A 17,392-nucleotide genomic window follows, 5' to 3' on the forward strand; every position below is an offset into this window, starting at 1 on the left:
GCCTGCTCTGTCAGAGAGCTGACTCTTCTGCATTTTACAGAGAATCAGGCTTCAGTGTTGACATCTTAGACATCTGAGTACAGACTCGTAGAAGTTAAATATATCTGAAAGAAACATAACCAGACACTGATGTTCAAAGCTCTGTGCCCCTGCCTGCAGTGAGTTCCACAGCACCTCTCCCAATCTCACTAAATAAAGAGAAGAGAGCACATGAATGAAATTTAGGGGAGTAAGTTATGTGGAATTCCTGACATTAAAGCAGTTGAGTTTTTAGCCAGCTATATAAAAAGTTCTAGGCAAAGAGGGACCATCTATTTTGAAATATGTATCCCCCAGAAAACCATTACGTGTCAATAGAATTTGTAGAAAGGGTGATTATGAATAAAGTTTATATTAAAATGCTCCTGTTGATTTAGTCATGGGCAAGAAGGAAAAAGGTATGAGTAACTGGCAAAGATTTTACAAAATGGTATATATTTAAAAATCTATCTGCAAGACTGATTTAAATTATCTATAGATGAGCTAAATCTGTCCTATAGATCAATTAAAGGAATCACTATTTTAAATATATCACATCCTTAATTATACTGAATTAAATGTAATTACATATTCACTGCATGCATCATAATGTTAATTAGGGAAAACAGTTTGAATCAAATACATTGAGGTATATAGCACTTCAATTTTCTTTTTATAAAAAAAAGTATATGTCTGAGGTAAAAAAAAAAATCTGTCAAGTACTAATGAAAAAATAAAGAAAGACTAAATTATTGTTTCAAGGCTTACAAATTGTAGAGTAGTTCCTATTACTTAGCCCTATGACAGTATATAAGCCCTTGAGTTAAGGAAGCAAGTTTGTAACAAGTTTTTTAAAAAGCAGAACAGGGTGTTTACCATTGATTCTCAGAGAGGACTTCATAAATTACTGTTATTATCATTTTTCTTTCTTAGAGAGGGGGAGAGCACTCACATGCAAGATAGGAGAGGAACAGAGGGAGAGAGAGAATCTTAAGCAGACTCCCCGCTGAGTGCAGGGCTCCAGGGAGGGCTTGATCTCACAACCCTGAGATCACAACCTGCACAGAAATCAAGAGTCTGATGCTTAACCAATTGAGCCACCCTGGGGCCCCCACAGAATTATTTTAGAAGAGGATAAACCTTGAACAATTAAATGCTTTCCAGAACTTCTTAAAGAATAGGCATGTATATCGAGAATCTGTTTAGGCTCTTTTGGAGTAGCCTAAGGTGTTGGGGGACAGTGACTGTTTACTCACGGCATCTTAAACATCCTGAGCATTCATTTGTTCCAGCAGCGGGCTTAAGGCAGTTTGGTAATTCCAAGCCCAGGGGAAGCACTGGAAAGCCATCCACAGACCCACCGCATGGCAGAGCAGAAAGAGAACTTTGAGATCAATTCACTCCTTTACAGTCAAGCCTGGGTTGGGGGCGGGGGTGGGGGGGTGAAGACCCTGGTGCTATGTAACCTAGGTTTAGTCCTTGCCCTGCTACAGCTGCTGGTGGTCATGTGACCACACAGTGCCTCAGTTTCCTCCTTGCACTCTTATGAAGATTCAGTGAATTAATATTTGTAAAGTGTTTAGAACAGTGTCTGACACATTGTAAACACTCTAGACAAATGTTTGTTATATAAGTAAAATAAAACTCAGACCCAGAGAGATCAAGCGATTTGCCCAAGGTCATGTGACTCATCAAATCCCAGCTGAGTAGAACCAGTCCTGTACAGCAGGTTCCACCATGTCCTTAGACCATCCCTGGAATGTGGGTTTGTCTCAGAAATACTGTAGGAGCCTGTAAGTAAGGAGTATAATGCAGTATAAGGAACATAGGATTTGAAATCAACAACTAGGATTCAAGCTCTGATATTTACTGACAACTCTTTGAACTTTAGTTTCTTCATCTGTAGAAATATGATGATCATAACAAATCCAATTCACAGACTTATTTAGAGGATCAGATGGGATAATGTACTTGGAAAAGCATAACCCACTATGCAGATGATATTTAACATTATTACTGTGAGCTAAGAAAAGCCATGAGAATGTTTCAGACCTGCTTAGGATGTTAAGAAATTGGGGTGGGCAGAGTTCTTAACAGGCTCTTTCCACTTTTTCACTTCCCATTTGTTCACTGTTTTCTTTTAAAATGTATTTTTGTTATAATATATTCATATATACAAAAGAATCATGTACTCTATGTGTATGTATGTGGTGTGTGCGTGTGTGTGAGCAATAAAACAAATGCTGAGTTCTCTACCATCAGGCTGAAAAAAGAATATTACCAAAGCCTTTAAGTCCCCTGTATGTCCCATCCCAGTCATATACCTCTCCCTCCCAGAAAAGTGGGTAAACAATGATTGTGAATTGTTTGTCTTTTCCTTGCCTTTGGTTGCACTATACATGTGTATATACCTGAACAATATATTTTTTTTTTATTCTTATGTTAATCCCCATACATTACATCATTAGTTCTAGATGAAGTGTTCCATGATTCATTGTTTGTGCACAACACCTAGTGCTCCATGCAGAACGTGCCCTCCTCAATACCCACCACCAGACTAACCCATCCTCCCACCCCCCTCCCCTCTAGAACCCTGTTTGTTTTTCAGAGTCCATTGTCTCTCATGGTTCGTCTACCCCTCCGATTTCCCCCGCTTCATTCTTCCCCTCCCGCTATCTTCTTCTTCTTCTTCTTTTTTTTTTCTGAACAATATATTTATAGAGTGAATTTTTTTCTTATTTCTTTTTCCCTCCTGACTCAAATATCTAAAGCTATATGGTATCTCCCTGTACCCTTATACCATCCGCCTTATTCTTTGTCACTATCTCCCCTCTCCCAACCCAATAAAACATATTACTTCTGTCCTTCAATAGACCTTGTAAGGAGAGACTTTAGAACAGAGCCAGCCTTCAGGTTTACATGACCAAGGAGTGGGTGTCACTGACTAGCAAGAGCTGGGGGCATCAGCTGCCAAAGCAAATGCACAAATCCAAGAGTGGGAAGGGTCTCGTGTCAGGATAGCCACTCAGATTCATTCGGTGTCCTAGATGGTCTCTTGATCTTTCGCCTTAAGGGAAAAAAGACTTAAAAACAAATTGAGGCAGGTTTGGATGTCATAGTAAGGAATTTGAGCTTTTCCTACAGGCCTTTGGGAAGCAATTAAAAGTTTTGAAGGAGAGAGTGACAGCTCATAACTGCTTCAAGCAGATGAGATGGGAGACAGGCAGGCCAGTGAGGAAACACCTAGCCTGGGGCAGGGGTGCAGGTGTGGCTGGAGGACTATAACCAGATTTCAGAGGGACTGAGCAACTAACTAGCTGGATGTGGGAAATGCTCAAGAGAGAGGAGTTGGTGATGACTGAAATTTTAGAATTACCTGGATGGAAACGTGGTCATGTTCACAAACCAAAGTAGGCAACAGAGAGGAAGATTTGAAAGCCAAGCTGATTACAACAGCCCAGAATGCTAGTGGTCATCTTTATACTGTTATCCAGAAAACAGTGATTAATTCAGCTTTTCTCTCAGAAAAGGAATCAGGGGTGGGTAAATCTATATTTCCTACTTTGAAGAGTTGTAGGGTTTTTAACATGCTAATTGGTAACTTTTGTTGACTGATTCCAACTCTCTGAGAGTTACAATTTCCCTGACTTTCAGTTTCTCATACTTAAAATGAGGGGCTGGGGTAAGATGGTCCCTAAGGCCCTTTCCATTATTGTAATTGTGCAATTCTTGGAGCTTTGCCCAGAATAGTAAACAGTAGCTGAAGAAATTCATGAGCTTGAGATTCAGATGGAACCAGATTGTAATGAGTATTCCAGTTCTGATGCCAGTTCCAGTGTGAATCAGCCACTGTGGCTGCACCCTTAGCTGCTCTGAGTCTCTTGCTCCTGAAAACTGAAAACCCTACAGGGCTGTGAGTCTGCTTGTATGTGAAAATGCCCAACTCTGTGCCTGGCACAGTGTAGATGCAGGATAAAAATTGATTTCCTAAAAAAAAAAAAAAATTGATTTCCTCCCTCCCTTCCTTTCTTCCTTCTTCCTCCTTTTGTTACCAAAAAGAGAGTGTTAGTCTGACTCCCCAACTAGTGCTGGGGTGAAACCTTCTTTGCAGACCCTTCCTTGGTGCCCCAAAACAGCTATGTTACCAGAGAACTGCCCTCCACCAGCTATGTGCAGTTTTACCTCAAAGCACAAGCCCTCCTGGCTTTGAGGGAAGCACAAGTGGCAGCAGGTCTGTAGTTGCTCTTCCATCTGGACCCAACCCCACTCCAAACGCTGCACCCAGGAACTGTGTGTAAAGTGGTAAGAAGCCACCCCATCTTCCCTGCACAAATGAGCAGCAAACACATTTGCTCATTATCTTTAAGGGACATAGTGAATCAGACTGAGATTTAGTCATATTTACACAGTGCTGTACCTTTGCAATGCCAAGAGCTTAAGCCAAGGCTCCCTGATGGTTAAAATTACACTATTCAAACTCAAAGACAACATAGAGCTCTGTAAGCTAGTTCCTGCCACCCTGACCCCAATCACTGAGTTTATCAAGATTCTCAGCAGGAAGAGACAAGAGTAGTCCTCTCTCCTGCACTGAATACTAGAATGGTACTCTCTCCTAGAAGCTATTGCCCCCACCCCTCTCCTGCAGATCTCAGCTACAGAGAAAATGAAGAAGAATAAGGTTGGGATCCCCTGGCTTATAAAATCTGAATGTCACTTGGACTTGACATGACGTTTGTTTTTGAGCTCGAAATTGCACAACTTTTCAAGATCAAGGTGTTCTGTAGATCCTATTCCAGCATTGTGCAACGATTTTAAACTTAAGAATTTGTTTTGGGGAGAAATAGAGATATAATCCAATCAGTCCTTGAGGAGATACCATTTAGAGACCTTACACTTTCCTAAGAGAGAAGTCTGAAACTGTAAATATGCATGAATATACATAAATATTAATTGAGTTGGTACAGAGTTCTTCATTTATGCCTTACATGTGAAGGCACATACTAGCTGAAGTTTGGTTGTTACCTTCCCTCCATTTAAAAAAGATCCAGGAGTTCTTGCAGGTTTGCAGGCACTTGGAGATCCATTTCACCTCCATTCTCCTGCTGGCCTAGTTCAACAAAAACAGACAAGGAAGCAAGCTGGGTATGCAGATGGATACCTTGTAGATAGAGTAATTTTTAAGGAAGCTGTTATTAAATGCCTACTGTGTGTTAAGCACAATACAGGGCAGGATGATAGAAGATGAATGAGACCATTTCTGACCTCTTGTTGACAGAAAGCTGCTTCTAATTTACGATCTATGACTACTCCACATGCAGCAAATTGTTTTTATGTCCCATTGAATCCATCATATCTCTGCAAGGTCAAATTTGAGGCTTTAAGTTCCCAAGATGCCATCTAGATACAGAAAAAAAGTAAAAACAAGCAAGAAAAGGAACAAAACAACCACAATGCTGACCCTGAAGAGCAGTCACCTCTGAAATGGAATACTTGAGATGGTCTTTGATTTAAAACTGGTCTTTGCTCCTTTAAGCAGCTTCCGTGGTTGTGGCTATCTCTGCAAAATGGATGATTGATCACCAATGGAAACTTAATTACCAATTAATCGGTTACTATTGAATTGCTGTTATGTTTTAGTTATCTGCTACTCCTCAGAGCAATCCATAGTACTTCAGTGAAGAAAAGCTTCTAATTAAATAGTGAAATAGCACTCATTAATATATCAAAATAAATGTCTAGAACCAGAACATTTCATTAATTACAAGAGTCAGTAGGTTTAGCATCTCTGAGACTCTTTGTTAATTTATTGCCACTTATAATGAGGAAATATTTGTTACTATATAAAACAGCATTGTAGATTATTTTTTACCATAAAAGGCAATAGATGTAAGAACTCTGTATTCCATGTGACAGAATTTTGACATTAAGGAGTAAGGCTGTTTTACATAAAGATAAGTAAATTTTCTATTTCACTTTGTTGTTCAACACTAAGTTAGTCTGAAATATACTATGGCAGCTTTCTGATTATTATAAATACAATAGGATGATAATAGAATTCCTAATCTTCAAATCATTTTCCTTAACTTGAAACTACATACAAAAATATGTAAAAATAGGGACGCCTGGGTAGCTCAGCTGGTTAAGCGGCTGCCTTCGGCCTGGGTCATGATCCCAGTGTCCTGGGATCGAGTCCCACATCGGGCTCCTTGCTCAGCAGGGAGTCTGCTTCTCTCTCTCTCTCCCTCTGCTTGTGCTCTCTCTGTCAAATAAATAAAATCTAAAAAAATATATATATATATGTAAAAATAAACTTTTTATCTTTTTCTTCCAAGTTAGAAGACAGTTCCTTATTATGTCCTCCTGCCCCCTGTTATCTCCCCCAAATTTACCAATTCCCAGATGTCTTATAAGTATAGTCAGAAGCTAAGCACTCGGGGCGCCTGGGTGGCTCAGATGGTTAAGCGTCTGCCTTCGGCTCAGGTCATGATCCCAGGGTCCTGGGATCAAGCCCCGCATCCGGCTCCTGGCTCAGCGGGGAGCCTGCTTCTCCCTCTCCCTCTGCCTCTCTCCCTGCTCATGCTCTCTTTCTCTCTGTATCTCTATGTCTCAAATGAATAAATAAAATCTTTAAAAAAAAAGAAGCTAAGCACTCTATTTGTTTCTTATAAACTCTTAACTACACCTACTCCTGGAAGAAGAAAAAAATAGCTTTAGTAATATTTTTTTTTTAAGATTTTATTTATTTGACAGAGAGAGACATAGCGAGAGAGGGAACACAAGCAGGGGGAGCGGGAGGGGAGAAGCAGGCTTCCCCCTGAGCAGGGAGCCCGATGCGGGGCTCAATCCCAGGACCCCGGGATCATGACCTGAGCTGAAGTCAGACGCTTAGCGACTGAGCCACCCAGGCGCCCCTAGCTTTAGTAATATTAGTTTATATCTCCACACTCATCCCCCATCTAATCATAATTGATTCACTTACTCAGTTAATATTTATTAAAGATCTGTGGTGATATTTCACCTACTACTAACAACACAGCAGTAAACAAGTATGGTCTCTGATGGCAGGGACATCAATCATGTAATCCACAAGCAAATAGTAGCTGCAGCTATGAGTGCTATGACACATAGGTAAAATGTATTATGACAGTCGATAATAGAAGCATTTGACTTAAATATTAAGATCAGAATAGGCTTCCTCAGGAAATGACAACACACTATGATCTGAAGGAGACATAGCAGTCAATAAGGTGAATGAAGGTGGAAGGATCACTCCAGGAACATGTGCAAAGGCCCTGTAATGGGAGGACACATGGCATATTTGGAGAACTGAGGGAAAACCAGCTCACTGGAGTGCAAAGGAGAGCACAATGAGGATGAATTTGGAAAGTTCAATAGGATCCAGATGACGCAGAGCTCACCAGGCCGTGTTAAAAATTTTTGTCTTTTATCCTGAGAGCAATAGGAAGACATTAAGTGTTTTAAACAGAGTGACATGATGAGATTTGTGTTTTAGAAAAAAATCTGTCTGCAGTGTAGAGAATGGATGAGATCAGATATGGCAGGTCTTACTTGGAAACCATTGTAGTAGTTCAGGAATGGGAAGGGGTGGGTTGGATGAGGGTCAAAGTATGGAGATAGAGAAAACTGGATGGATCCAGGAGATATTTAGAAAGTGCAATTGATGAAAATTGGTGATGGACTATACATGGGAAGGAATCAGGGATGGCACCTAGATTTATGACCTGTGCATCTAGAGAAATGGTAGAGCCATTCACTGGGGGTGTGTTGTATCATCAGCTCAGGCATGGGGGAAGATTGTGGTTTCTGCTTTGGTCACGCTGAGCCTGAGGTCTTGGAGACATCTGAGTGTTTTTTTACGGGCAATTTGATATATGCACAGTCAGCTCAGAGGAGAGGGTACAAATGCGTGTGTCAACTAAATAGTAATAGACATCACAGGAGAGACTAAGGTTGCGTAGGGAGAGTGTGAAGAGTGAGGAGAGGAGCAGCCCTAGGATGGAGCCTTGAGAAACCCTGACACTGATAGGCAGGCACAGATGGTCCTGCACCAGGACTAAATGTTGCAATCTGAGAAGTAGAAGGAAAACCAGGACACTGAGGTGTCAAGGTGAAGGGACGGATCCACAGTGCTTAACTGACATGTATGACTGAACAATATTTTTAAAAATCTGAAGCTGAATCTATAAGATAAATAAATACCTGATTGAGTGGTAATTGCCTTTTTTGTAAGTTGGTAACTGTGGCATGTGGTGCCCAGCTTTTACCTTTTTTTTGAGCCTTTCCCCATAATGATGACAAATACTTCAGTGGTATTATCTAGGTGCTGAGTTCTATGGTAAGAGATAGCTCATTTAACCTTTACAACAGCTCTGTAAGGTAGGCACATCTCTACAATTCTCTCGATTTTACTTGTGAAATGGATAACCTGAATTTCACAAATACATAGTATGGGGACTATGTAAGGTAAATAAGCACGAGAGACTAGGATTTGATGCAGGAATTTGAGTCTGGGGTCTGTGTTCTGCGGACTCCCTGTGAATTATCTATCAGCTACCACCCCCTACCGCCTCACTGCACACAAATGCACAAAGGCACACATTTTCAAATATCTAATGTATTATGTATGACTCTAACATTTATTATTATTCCAGTTGAAATCCATCTTACTGGACTTGCCTGCTAGAAGCATTACCTTTATGCCCAGGTCTGAGACATTTATAGTTTTGTTTTTCTTTTACCGGCACCACCGAGTTCCATTTTTATGTATGCGCATATTCAACCATAGCGCAAACTGCGGTAAGAAGGTTTACCCCAGTTAACATCTGTATACATGTGGAGCACCTAGTGGTACTGGAGCCATGTAGATCACTAGAGTAATCTCTGCCTGTCTGGGGCTCTCTGTTTCTTTGTATGGTTATCCTTTCCATTCTCCTCCGAGCTCTGAAAAGACATCCCGAGAAGTTTTTTTACCAGCCTGTTCGCGTCTGGACTCACATTCATTCTATGACCATATTTTATTTCAGACACTTTTGAGAAATTCATCAGGCTGTGAAGTACGCAGTGATGAATATCGAACAGAGTTTACCACAGCTTTGCAGCGTGTTGACTTATTCATGGGCCAATTCAACCAAGTCCTCTTAACATCTATATCTACCTTCATTAAAGGAGACCTCACCATTGCTAATCTTGGGACGTCAGAGGGTCGCTTCATGCAGGTAAATGCTTTCTAAGAGTGGCTCTGTCTGTTTTACCTGGTTTGGTGCAATTAGTTTTTTGTTTTGTTTTGTTTTTATAGTAAGGTATTTGCAAATATTATAAAGCGAAAATCACAGTAAAAGCTAGAGACAGACTGAAAGCAAAACAATGAAGCCTGGTCCATTCTTTATGAAGTGTATGGCCTATTTTTGTTAAATTCTGGAAGCTTTCAGTTTAAATGTAGTTGCTTTAATTTTCTTGCCCAGAATGGTTTGGGATTTTGTTTGTTGTTGTTGTTGTTGTTTTCCATTCATGATTTCTCTCACATGATTGGAATAAAATGAAACAATTGAAGCACTTCCAGGCGATGTTTTCCTATTTCATGGGAAGCTATGGATCAAAGGAGAGCTATTGTGTGAACCATGTGGTCTCCAAGAGAAGAAACATTCACATCATTGAGAAATATTGGCAGGAGTTAGGAAAGGACGTTATCATCAAGATCCCATTGTAACTCCAGCTCTCCTCATTCTGCAAAATGATGTGGTCAGACACAAAGAAGTTCAAACACTGGGGGAAAAAATCCAGATTTTATTAAGAAATGCTTTTAATAGATAGCAACATATTTCCATACAATAAAAATTCACATTTTAGACGCAGTTATCGTGTTTCCTAGATACAATAATTAGCACTTTGCAGAAATTAAAATGCTCTTGTGTTGAATCTCTTTGACTGCTTTAATAGTTACTGGATAGTGCTTTCAATGTGAGTTCATCAGTAGGTTCTTGATTAATGCACAATGACCATGGCATCTATGGAAATGATGACTTTCTACAAATACTAGAAGTTTCTTCTAAAGAGAGATTCTTATTTCATAATCGTCAGATCTAATTAACATCCTAGTCAGACAGTGACTTCTAGTAAACCAGTTGAGGACAATGATGTTTTCCTTTGACTTGCCCATCTGTACATCCTCTATCTCTATTCTTTTACAAAATATATTTTGTAAAATTACCACTGTCTTTGTAGTGTATGGATATTGGTCATTGCCATATTTTAAATCATGTTTTTCTTTAACTAGTTGGGCATGTGGGATTTTTTTCAAACCATAAAACGTGTAAATAAAGCCTTCCAAGCTCAAAACTAATCATACAGATCCTGTTATCTAAATGCTTCCACACTTGGTCTCCCCTCCTCCCATTGCTTCAAATTATTACACTTTCTCCCCACTCCTCCCTCTCTCCCAGCCCAGTGTTCTTATTTACCCACCTCAAACCATTTCATTCTGTCCTTAACTCCTTAAAATCTGAAAACTGGATGTCCAGTCCCCTCCTACACACACAAGCACTCTAAAGTATTTGAAATATGGTCGTATCTATTATCCTTGTAAAATATGTAGTGTTATTTTAAATATGTGTTTTTAATTGACATTGATACTATTTTATAGAATTCCAAAAAATTTGAAGGAACATGAGAGAATCTGGCATCTGTTGAATTCTTAATGTGTTCACTATGTTGACTTTTTATCTCTACTTTTGCTTTCCTTCTTTTCTAAATTGTTTATTACCTCATCCATCCAGTTTCATATTCATAAGCTTTCTATAGTCACTTTAGGTCTTACATTCTTTTACATCAAAAGGTTCTTGGCCTATTTCCAGATTCTAAAGTTGTAATAAAATCCCATTTTTAGATAGATTGCTCTAATACCTGAGTAAATTCTGCTGTGAGACAGATGCCACCACCTAAGTGATATGTCGTGTATCAGTCTCATTGTAACAGAAATGCTGTGACAAGTGTTTTATTCTTGTCTCCCAGCATTTACATAAAAGAAGCTATATTATGCCCATTATCTGTGCATCCAAAACATTAAAGATGAAAATAAGTAGATACTTATTTTATGTGAAGATCTGATATCACTGATTTTTTAAACCACATGGTTCTTAATTCATCAGATATATATTGGGAACTTACTAACCTTGCTCTACTGGGCAAATAAGTAAAGCAAAGGAAACAGTGACACAGAACCTGCCTTTGAGGAACTAAAATTTTATTTTTTAAAAAAAGATTTTATTTATTTATTTGAGAGAGAGTGAGAGAGAGCACAAGCCGGGGGAGGGACAGAGGAAGAGACTGCCCGCTGAGCAGGGAGCCTAATGTGGGACTTGATCCCAGGACCCCAGGATCATAATCGAGCTGAAGGCAGACACTTAACCACTGAGCCACCCAGGCGCCCCTGAAATTTTAGTATGGGAGATAAAAACATGTACCTGATATCAAGACAGCAAAAGACAAAGACATACAGACAAAGGGCTATTGAGACCCACATAGGATCCATTTCTCTGACACTTGTCCAAGAGAATTCCATTCCCTTAAATTTTATGTAAATAAACCCAAGGCACTGAAGGATCAAACAGTCAACATCACTGAAATCCAGTTTGTTTACAGCAAATAATGTTGGGGGAGGAGTCAGTCAGGCGTGCAGCAAAGACCTAGCTGAAGCTCGCCAAGCAGTACTAGCAAGTTCTATAAATGTTTTGACTGCTGTAAAGTGCTAAATCTGTGGCCAGGCCTAAGTTCCTGCAACTCCTGTTTTAATAATACTGTGGAGTTTCTGTTATAAACTGGAATGGACATAATTTTTTTCCAAAGACAGCTGCCATACATGAAAAGGAACAGAAAAATGATTTTTACTTCCTTCCTACCCTGAAGCCTAAAGTCAAAGTTGCTTTGCAAATGTTTTCTCTCAAGAGTTTGCAGCTGTTTCTGCCTTTCCTATTGTGCTTATGTCCAGCTCTGGCTGGGAATACAAGCTTCAGCCCCAGCTGTCGGGTGTAAAAGGAATCAGGTATTTCACAGTGGTTATTTGGTTAGAAAGAATTATATTGTTTAGCTAACAATATTATATGTATGGCAGAGAAGACACGTTTGACATGTTCCTAACATTTAAACATGTGTAACTTATCTCATACAGGTGCAACTCCGTCTAAATATACTGATGTGTACATGTATTAGAGTTTATCAACATAGATACAGATTTCAAAACCAGTTTTTATTTGTGTGATCACTCTCTTGGGATGCTTTGAAGTAAAATAATATGATAAGTCCTATTCAGGATAGTAAAAGTAAACAGTGAGAACAGGGCTTCTTACAAATTTTAGACGGGGAGGGGATGTTGAAAGGCTCGGGAACATTAGTGCTGTGTGCAGGGCTATGTGGGTGAGGGAAGATGGTTACTCATGAAGATCACAGGACTAATCACAGGGATTGCTCACGTCTCCCCTTCTGAGCTCCTCATCTAATCAACTTGCAAAAACAGTGCTTGATAGATAGATAGATAGATAGATTTTTTTTTTTTTTTTTTTTTTTACAGCTCTCTTATAAGGCCTTTAATCTCTAGATGCAAGGCATTGCTATTAAAATATTTGTGCATGACTGTCAGGCCAGGGAGAATGAGTGTATCGGGTGGGTTGGGGGTGGGGAGGCACTTTCAAGACTTGTTTCAAGTTCAGCTCCCACAAACACTCATTGGGCAGCTACCTTGTCTGCATACAGTGCCCTGGCAGTGGGCACTGTCACAGCTGTCACTTGGTTCTTCGGCATCATCCTTGCTCTTCTCCCACCCCCTTTCCCATCTTCTCAATTCCTTGATGCTGTTAGCACTCATTACCCCTGTTCTCTTGTGCCTCTTAACCGGACTAGTTGGATCATAAGCAAGAAAGTTAAGGACATAGGGATCACCTAAGAGGTATCCTTTGCTTGTGATCATTACTTACGACCATTACGTAAAGGATTATGTTAGTAATCAGTGAACCTGAGGATAATTACTCACTTCCAGTAAGAAGAATCAATTCATCTATTGACCTCCTGTCTTCAAATTCTTTCAGTTCCTGTGCCACCATCATGGTATGTTAGATCTTTGTGTTAGAAGCCTGTGGCATACATTGCCTTTGGGATTACTGCTATTTTAGAGAATGTAGACACAGATTATCAATTCATCAATGCTGTGAGCATCCAGCAGAGACCCAGGCAAAGCTTAAACTTAAACATTTCTCTTTAGGGATTGCTAATTTACTGTTCTCCTTTATAAAATCCTCAGATAAAAATATCATCTGCCTTTCTTTTTTTATGTGTACATCATTGATTTAGTTACATCCCTAAAGAATGGTGCATTTGGTATATTCCTTTGGAAGAAAATCTGGGGCACCTGGGTGGTTCAGTCAGTTAAGCGTTGGACTCTTGATTTGGTCTCAGGTCATGATCTCAGGGTCCTGTAATTGAGCCCCATGTTGGGTTCCACACTCAGCGGGGAGTCTGCTTAAGATTCTTTCCCTCTCCCTCTGCCCCTCCCCCTGCTCATGCGCATGCATGCACTCTTGAACACTCTCTCTCTTTCTCTCTCTCTCTCAAATAAATAAATCTTCTAAAAAGTGTTTTAAAAATAGAAGAAAATATATTCATGAATTCTGAGACTTGTTTTGTTTGAAAAAGAAACCATTAAAAATAATAATTTCAGAGCTCTATCTATAACTAAAAATCAACCCCAGTGCATGTAGTCTCCTAAAATGAATTCATGCATGCTTTTGAAATACATATATCTTATACACTGTTATATGCATAGAAAATTAAAACATCATAAATATTTGAAACCATGGGAAAATGCTAAGCTTTTGTTTGTTTTGTTGGTAATAGGAAATAACTGGGATTTCTTGTTTGGGTGCTTTTTTGAAAGAGTAGAGAGACATTTTAAAAACATGAAGTATATGTATCAGTAGTTTTTTTTTTTTTAACTTTTATCACTTTTAAAATTCAAAAACAGATATACTCTGTGTATAAATTGGCAGATCCTACAATTATTGTATTTGGAGTATTGATTTGAAAGTATTGATATTTAAATTTTTTTAATTTACTAGTTTATTTGGATTTTTGATGCTTGATATTTTTTTACAAAGGTCTCAATCTGGTGGTTTTTTTTGGGTTTTTTTGTTTTTTAAGATTTTATTTTTTATTTATTTGACAGAGAGAGAGAGAGAGACAGCTAGAGAGGGAACACAAGCAGGGGGAGTGGGAGAGGGAGAAGCAGGCTCCTGGCCGAGCAGGGAGCCCGATGCGGGGCTCGATCCCAGGACCCTGGGATCATGACCTGAGCCGAAGGCAGACGCTTAACGACTGAGCCACCCAGGCGCCCTCAATCTGGTTTTGACTCATTTCGACTCACAATCATTTCAAAAAGTTAAAACACACACGCACATCAGTATTGCAGCAATAAGGAAAATTGTTTTGCTTTTTGTGTATACCTGGCCTTTGTAATATCAGGTTGGTATAGAAGCACTCATGCCCATTTACCAAAAAGAACAAAGGAAAGAACAGAGCAAAGCTTCATTTAATTCAACTTTTGCCACCTGGTACCTTGTCTTACCACTTTTATTTCTTGAGCTGTTAGCACCAATCAGCAATTTCTATTTCTTCTCGTGTTTTTTTTTTTCCATTTCAGAAAACTAGATGTTTACCTTGATTGAAATAGCTCCACTCTTCATATCTGATTTCTTTCTACACGAACACCAATTTCTCTCACATACTAAGGGAGACAGTAAACCTAAAGCAGGTGTCTGAACCATTCAGGCTACTATAACAAATTCCCATAGACTGGGTGGCTTAAACAGCAAACATTTATTTCTCACACTTCAGGAAGCTAGGAAGTTCAAGATCAAGATACCAGCAGATCTGGTTTCTGGTGAGAACCTGATAGCTGGTTCATAGATGGCTGTTCTTGCTGAGTCCTCACATGATGGGAAGAAGGAAATAAAGCTCTCTGGGGTCCCTTTTATAAGGGCACGATTTCATTCATGAGGACTCTACCCTTATGACCTGATTGACTCCCAAAGGCCCTTCACATTGGGGGTTAAGATTTCAACATATGAATTTTAGGTGGACACAAACATTCAGTCTATTACAATAGGCAAGAAGCATTAGAAGTCATATCTTGGAAGTGCAGATCAAACTCTTACAGGTTATCTAAATATCTGAAACATTTAAAAACCTTATCCCTTCATCAAGACTTAAGTGAGCTTCTTATTTCAGGCTATTCATATATTTAGGCAATAGATATGCCTTTAGGACTTACTATGTGCCCAACTCCGTATTGGGAACTATAGGGAAAGCAGACCCACTCCCAAGATCCGTAAGGTCACACCCAGTTATAACCCGGTCTATTTATTAATGGTGTCATCTCCTTCTCTCACATTTCTTTTCTTTCAATTCATATTTTTTTCTCATTGAGTTTCAAACTCCAGTGATTTGCATCATCTTTCATTACAAATTTCCTTAACAGAAATCCTCTATTTTTCTTAACTTTTAAACTAGAAATCAGTCTAGATGATATCAAAGTTTCCACTTGGTTCTATTTTCCTTGAAGTAGAACTGCATATGTTCTGTTCTTACAAAAGGAAAATTTATTTGATCTTCAATTTTAGTGTATCTGCTGCCAAAAATAGTAGGTTTCAAAAAAGCAGTTGGGCCCAGGGAATCTATTCCCACTCTGACGGATTCTCCTAGTGAAAATCCACTTTTGTTCCATCTTTTATCTCTTCCCCACCTCCAGCCTCTCTAGGACTTTGTTTTATAAAAGCCCAGTCTGACTATGAGGGGATATTCAGAACACTGGTTGGGAGGCTAAGTAGGTGATACTCAGGTACTCAGTCTCAGGCAGGAGGAATGGATGGAAGACTGTGAACCTCCAGAAGTAAGCTTGCCTTTTACTTAATTTAAGAAAATATTTGGCAAAAAAATACAAAGCAAAATCACAATGAAGTACCACTTCACACACAGTGGGTTGGCTATAATCAAGAAAACGGGAAATAACAAATGTCAGTGAAGTTGTGGAGAAATTAAAACCCTCACACATTGTTGGTGGGAATGTAGAATTGTGCACACCTATGGAAAATGGTATGGCAGTTCCTCAAAGGGTTAAATATAGAGTTACGATAAAATCCAACAATTCTACTCCTAAGTATATACCCAAGAAATGAAAATATGTATGTTCTCACAGAAAGTTGTATGTGAATGTTCATAGTAGCAGTATTCACAATAGTGGAAATAACCCAAATGTCCATCAACTGATGAATGGATAAATAACATATGGTATGTCCATATAATGGAACATTATTCAGCGATAAAAAGGAATGAAGTACTGATACATGTCCCAACACGATGAACCTTGAAAACATTATGCTAAATGAAAGAGGCCAGTCACAGAAGACCACATATTGTAGGATTTCATTCATATAAAATGTCTGGAATAGGAAAATCTGTAGAGACAGAATGTAGATTAGTGGTTGCAAGGGACTGGAGGGCACAAGGAGATGGAGAAGGTGGTGCCTAAAGGGTACTGAGTTTCTGTTTGAGATAATGACAGTGTTCCAAAATGGTTGTAGTGATGGTTGCACAAATCTGTGACTATACCAAAAACCAATGAATTGTGCACTTTAAAAAAATGGAGAGTGGGGCACTCTGGGTGGCTCAGTCGGTTAAATGTCTGACCCTTGATTTTGGCTTGGGTCTTGATCCCAGGGTCGTGAATTCAGGCCCCATGATGGACTCCATGCTGGTCGTGAAGCCTACTTAAAAAAACAAACCAAAAAAAAAAAAAAAAAAAAAGGAGAGAAACAAATATTTCATGTTAAACTATATTCATCATTCTTAAGGAAAATTAAATTTTAAAACAGTTTAACCAAAAATAAATCTTGGAACACCTGGGTGGCTCAGTCAGTTAAGCATCTGCCTTCAGCTCAGGTCATGATCCGAAGGGTCCTGGGATCGAGTCCCACATCGGGCTGCTTGCTCAGCGGGGAGCCTGCTTCTTCCTCTGCCTTCAGCTCCCCCTATTTGTACACTCTCTCACTCTCTCTCTGACAAATAAATAAAATCTATAAAAAATAAATAAAAATAAAAAATAAATCTCTATGTGTAGGGTGAGGGAATCTAGCCTTTATGTATTTGAAAATATATCACACAAAAGGTTTATGGATTTTAGAGCCTAGCCACAAAGGTTTTATTTTATTTGTACATATATTTCTTCCTCATGTCCTCTCCCAGATAATTTGAGATCATAGCCACAACAATCAGGTACATTTGGATTCTCCCCTACTCCCTCACACCCAAACAT

The 17,392-nt window shown here is 39.2% G+C and overlaps 1 protein-coding gene across 2 annotated transcripts in view; it reads left to right on the plus strand.

The window, feature by feature from the left end:
- MET (MET proto-oncogene, receptor tyrosine kinase) overlaps window positions 1–17,392 on the plus strand; it is a 116,622-nt gene that overhangs the window by 48,918 nt on the left and 50,312 nt on the right. Inside the window, exon 3 of one of the 2 annotated variants that reach the window (XM_035020973.1) lies at window positions 9,063–9,254. The exons of the other annotated variant lie outside the window; for it this stretch is intronic. Within the exon in view, the coding sequence (XP_034876864.1) occupies window positions 9,063–9,254 (192 nt within the window). The remainder of the gene's footprint in view (window positions 1–9,062; window positions 9,255–17,392) is intronic. 2 annotated transcript variants of the gene reach the window in all.

The sequence above is a fragment of the Mirounga leonina genome, unplaced genomic scaffold, assembly GCF_011800145.1.
Source record: "Mirounga leonina isolate KUSES-001 unplaced genomic scaffold, KU_Mleo_1.0 Mir_174, whole genome shotgun sequence".
In the NCBI taxonomy this organism is placed as follows: domain Eukaryota; kingdom Metazoa; phylum Chordata; class Mammalia; order Carnivora; family Phocidae; genus Mirounga; species Mirounga leonina.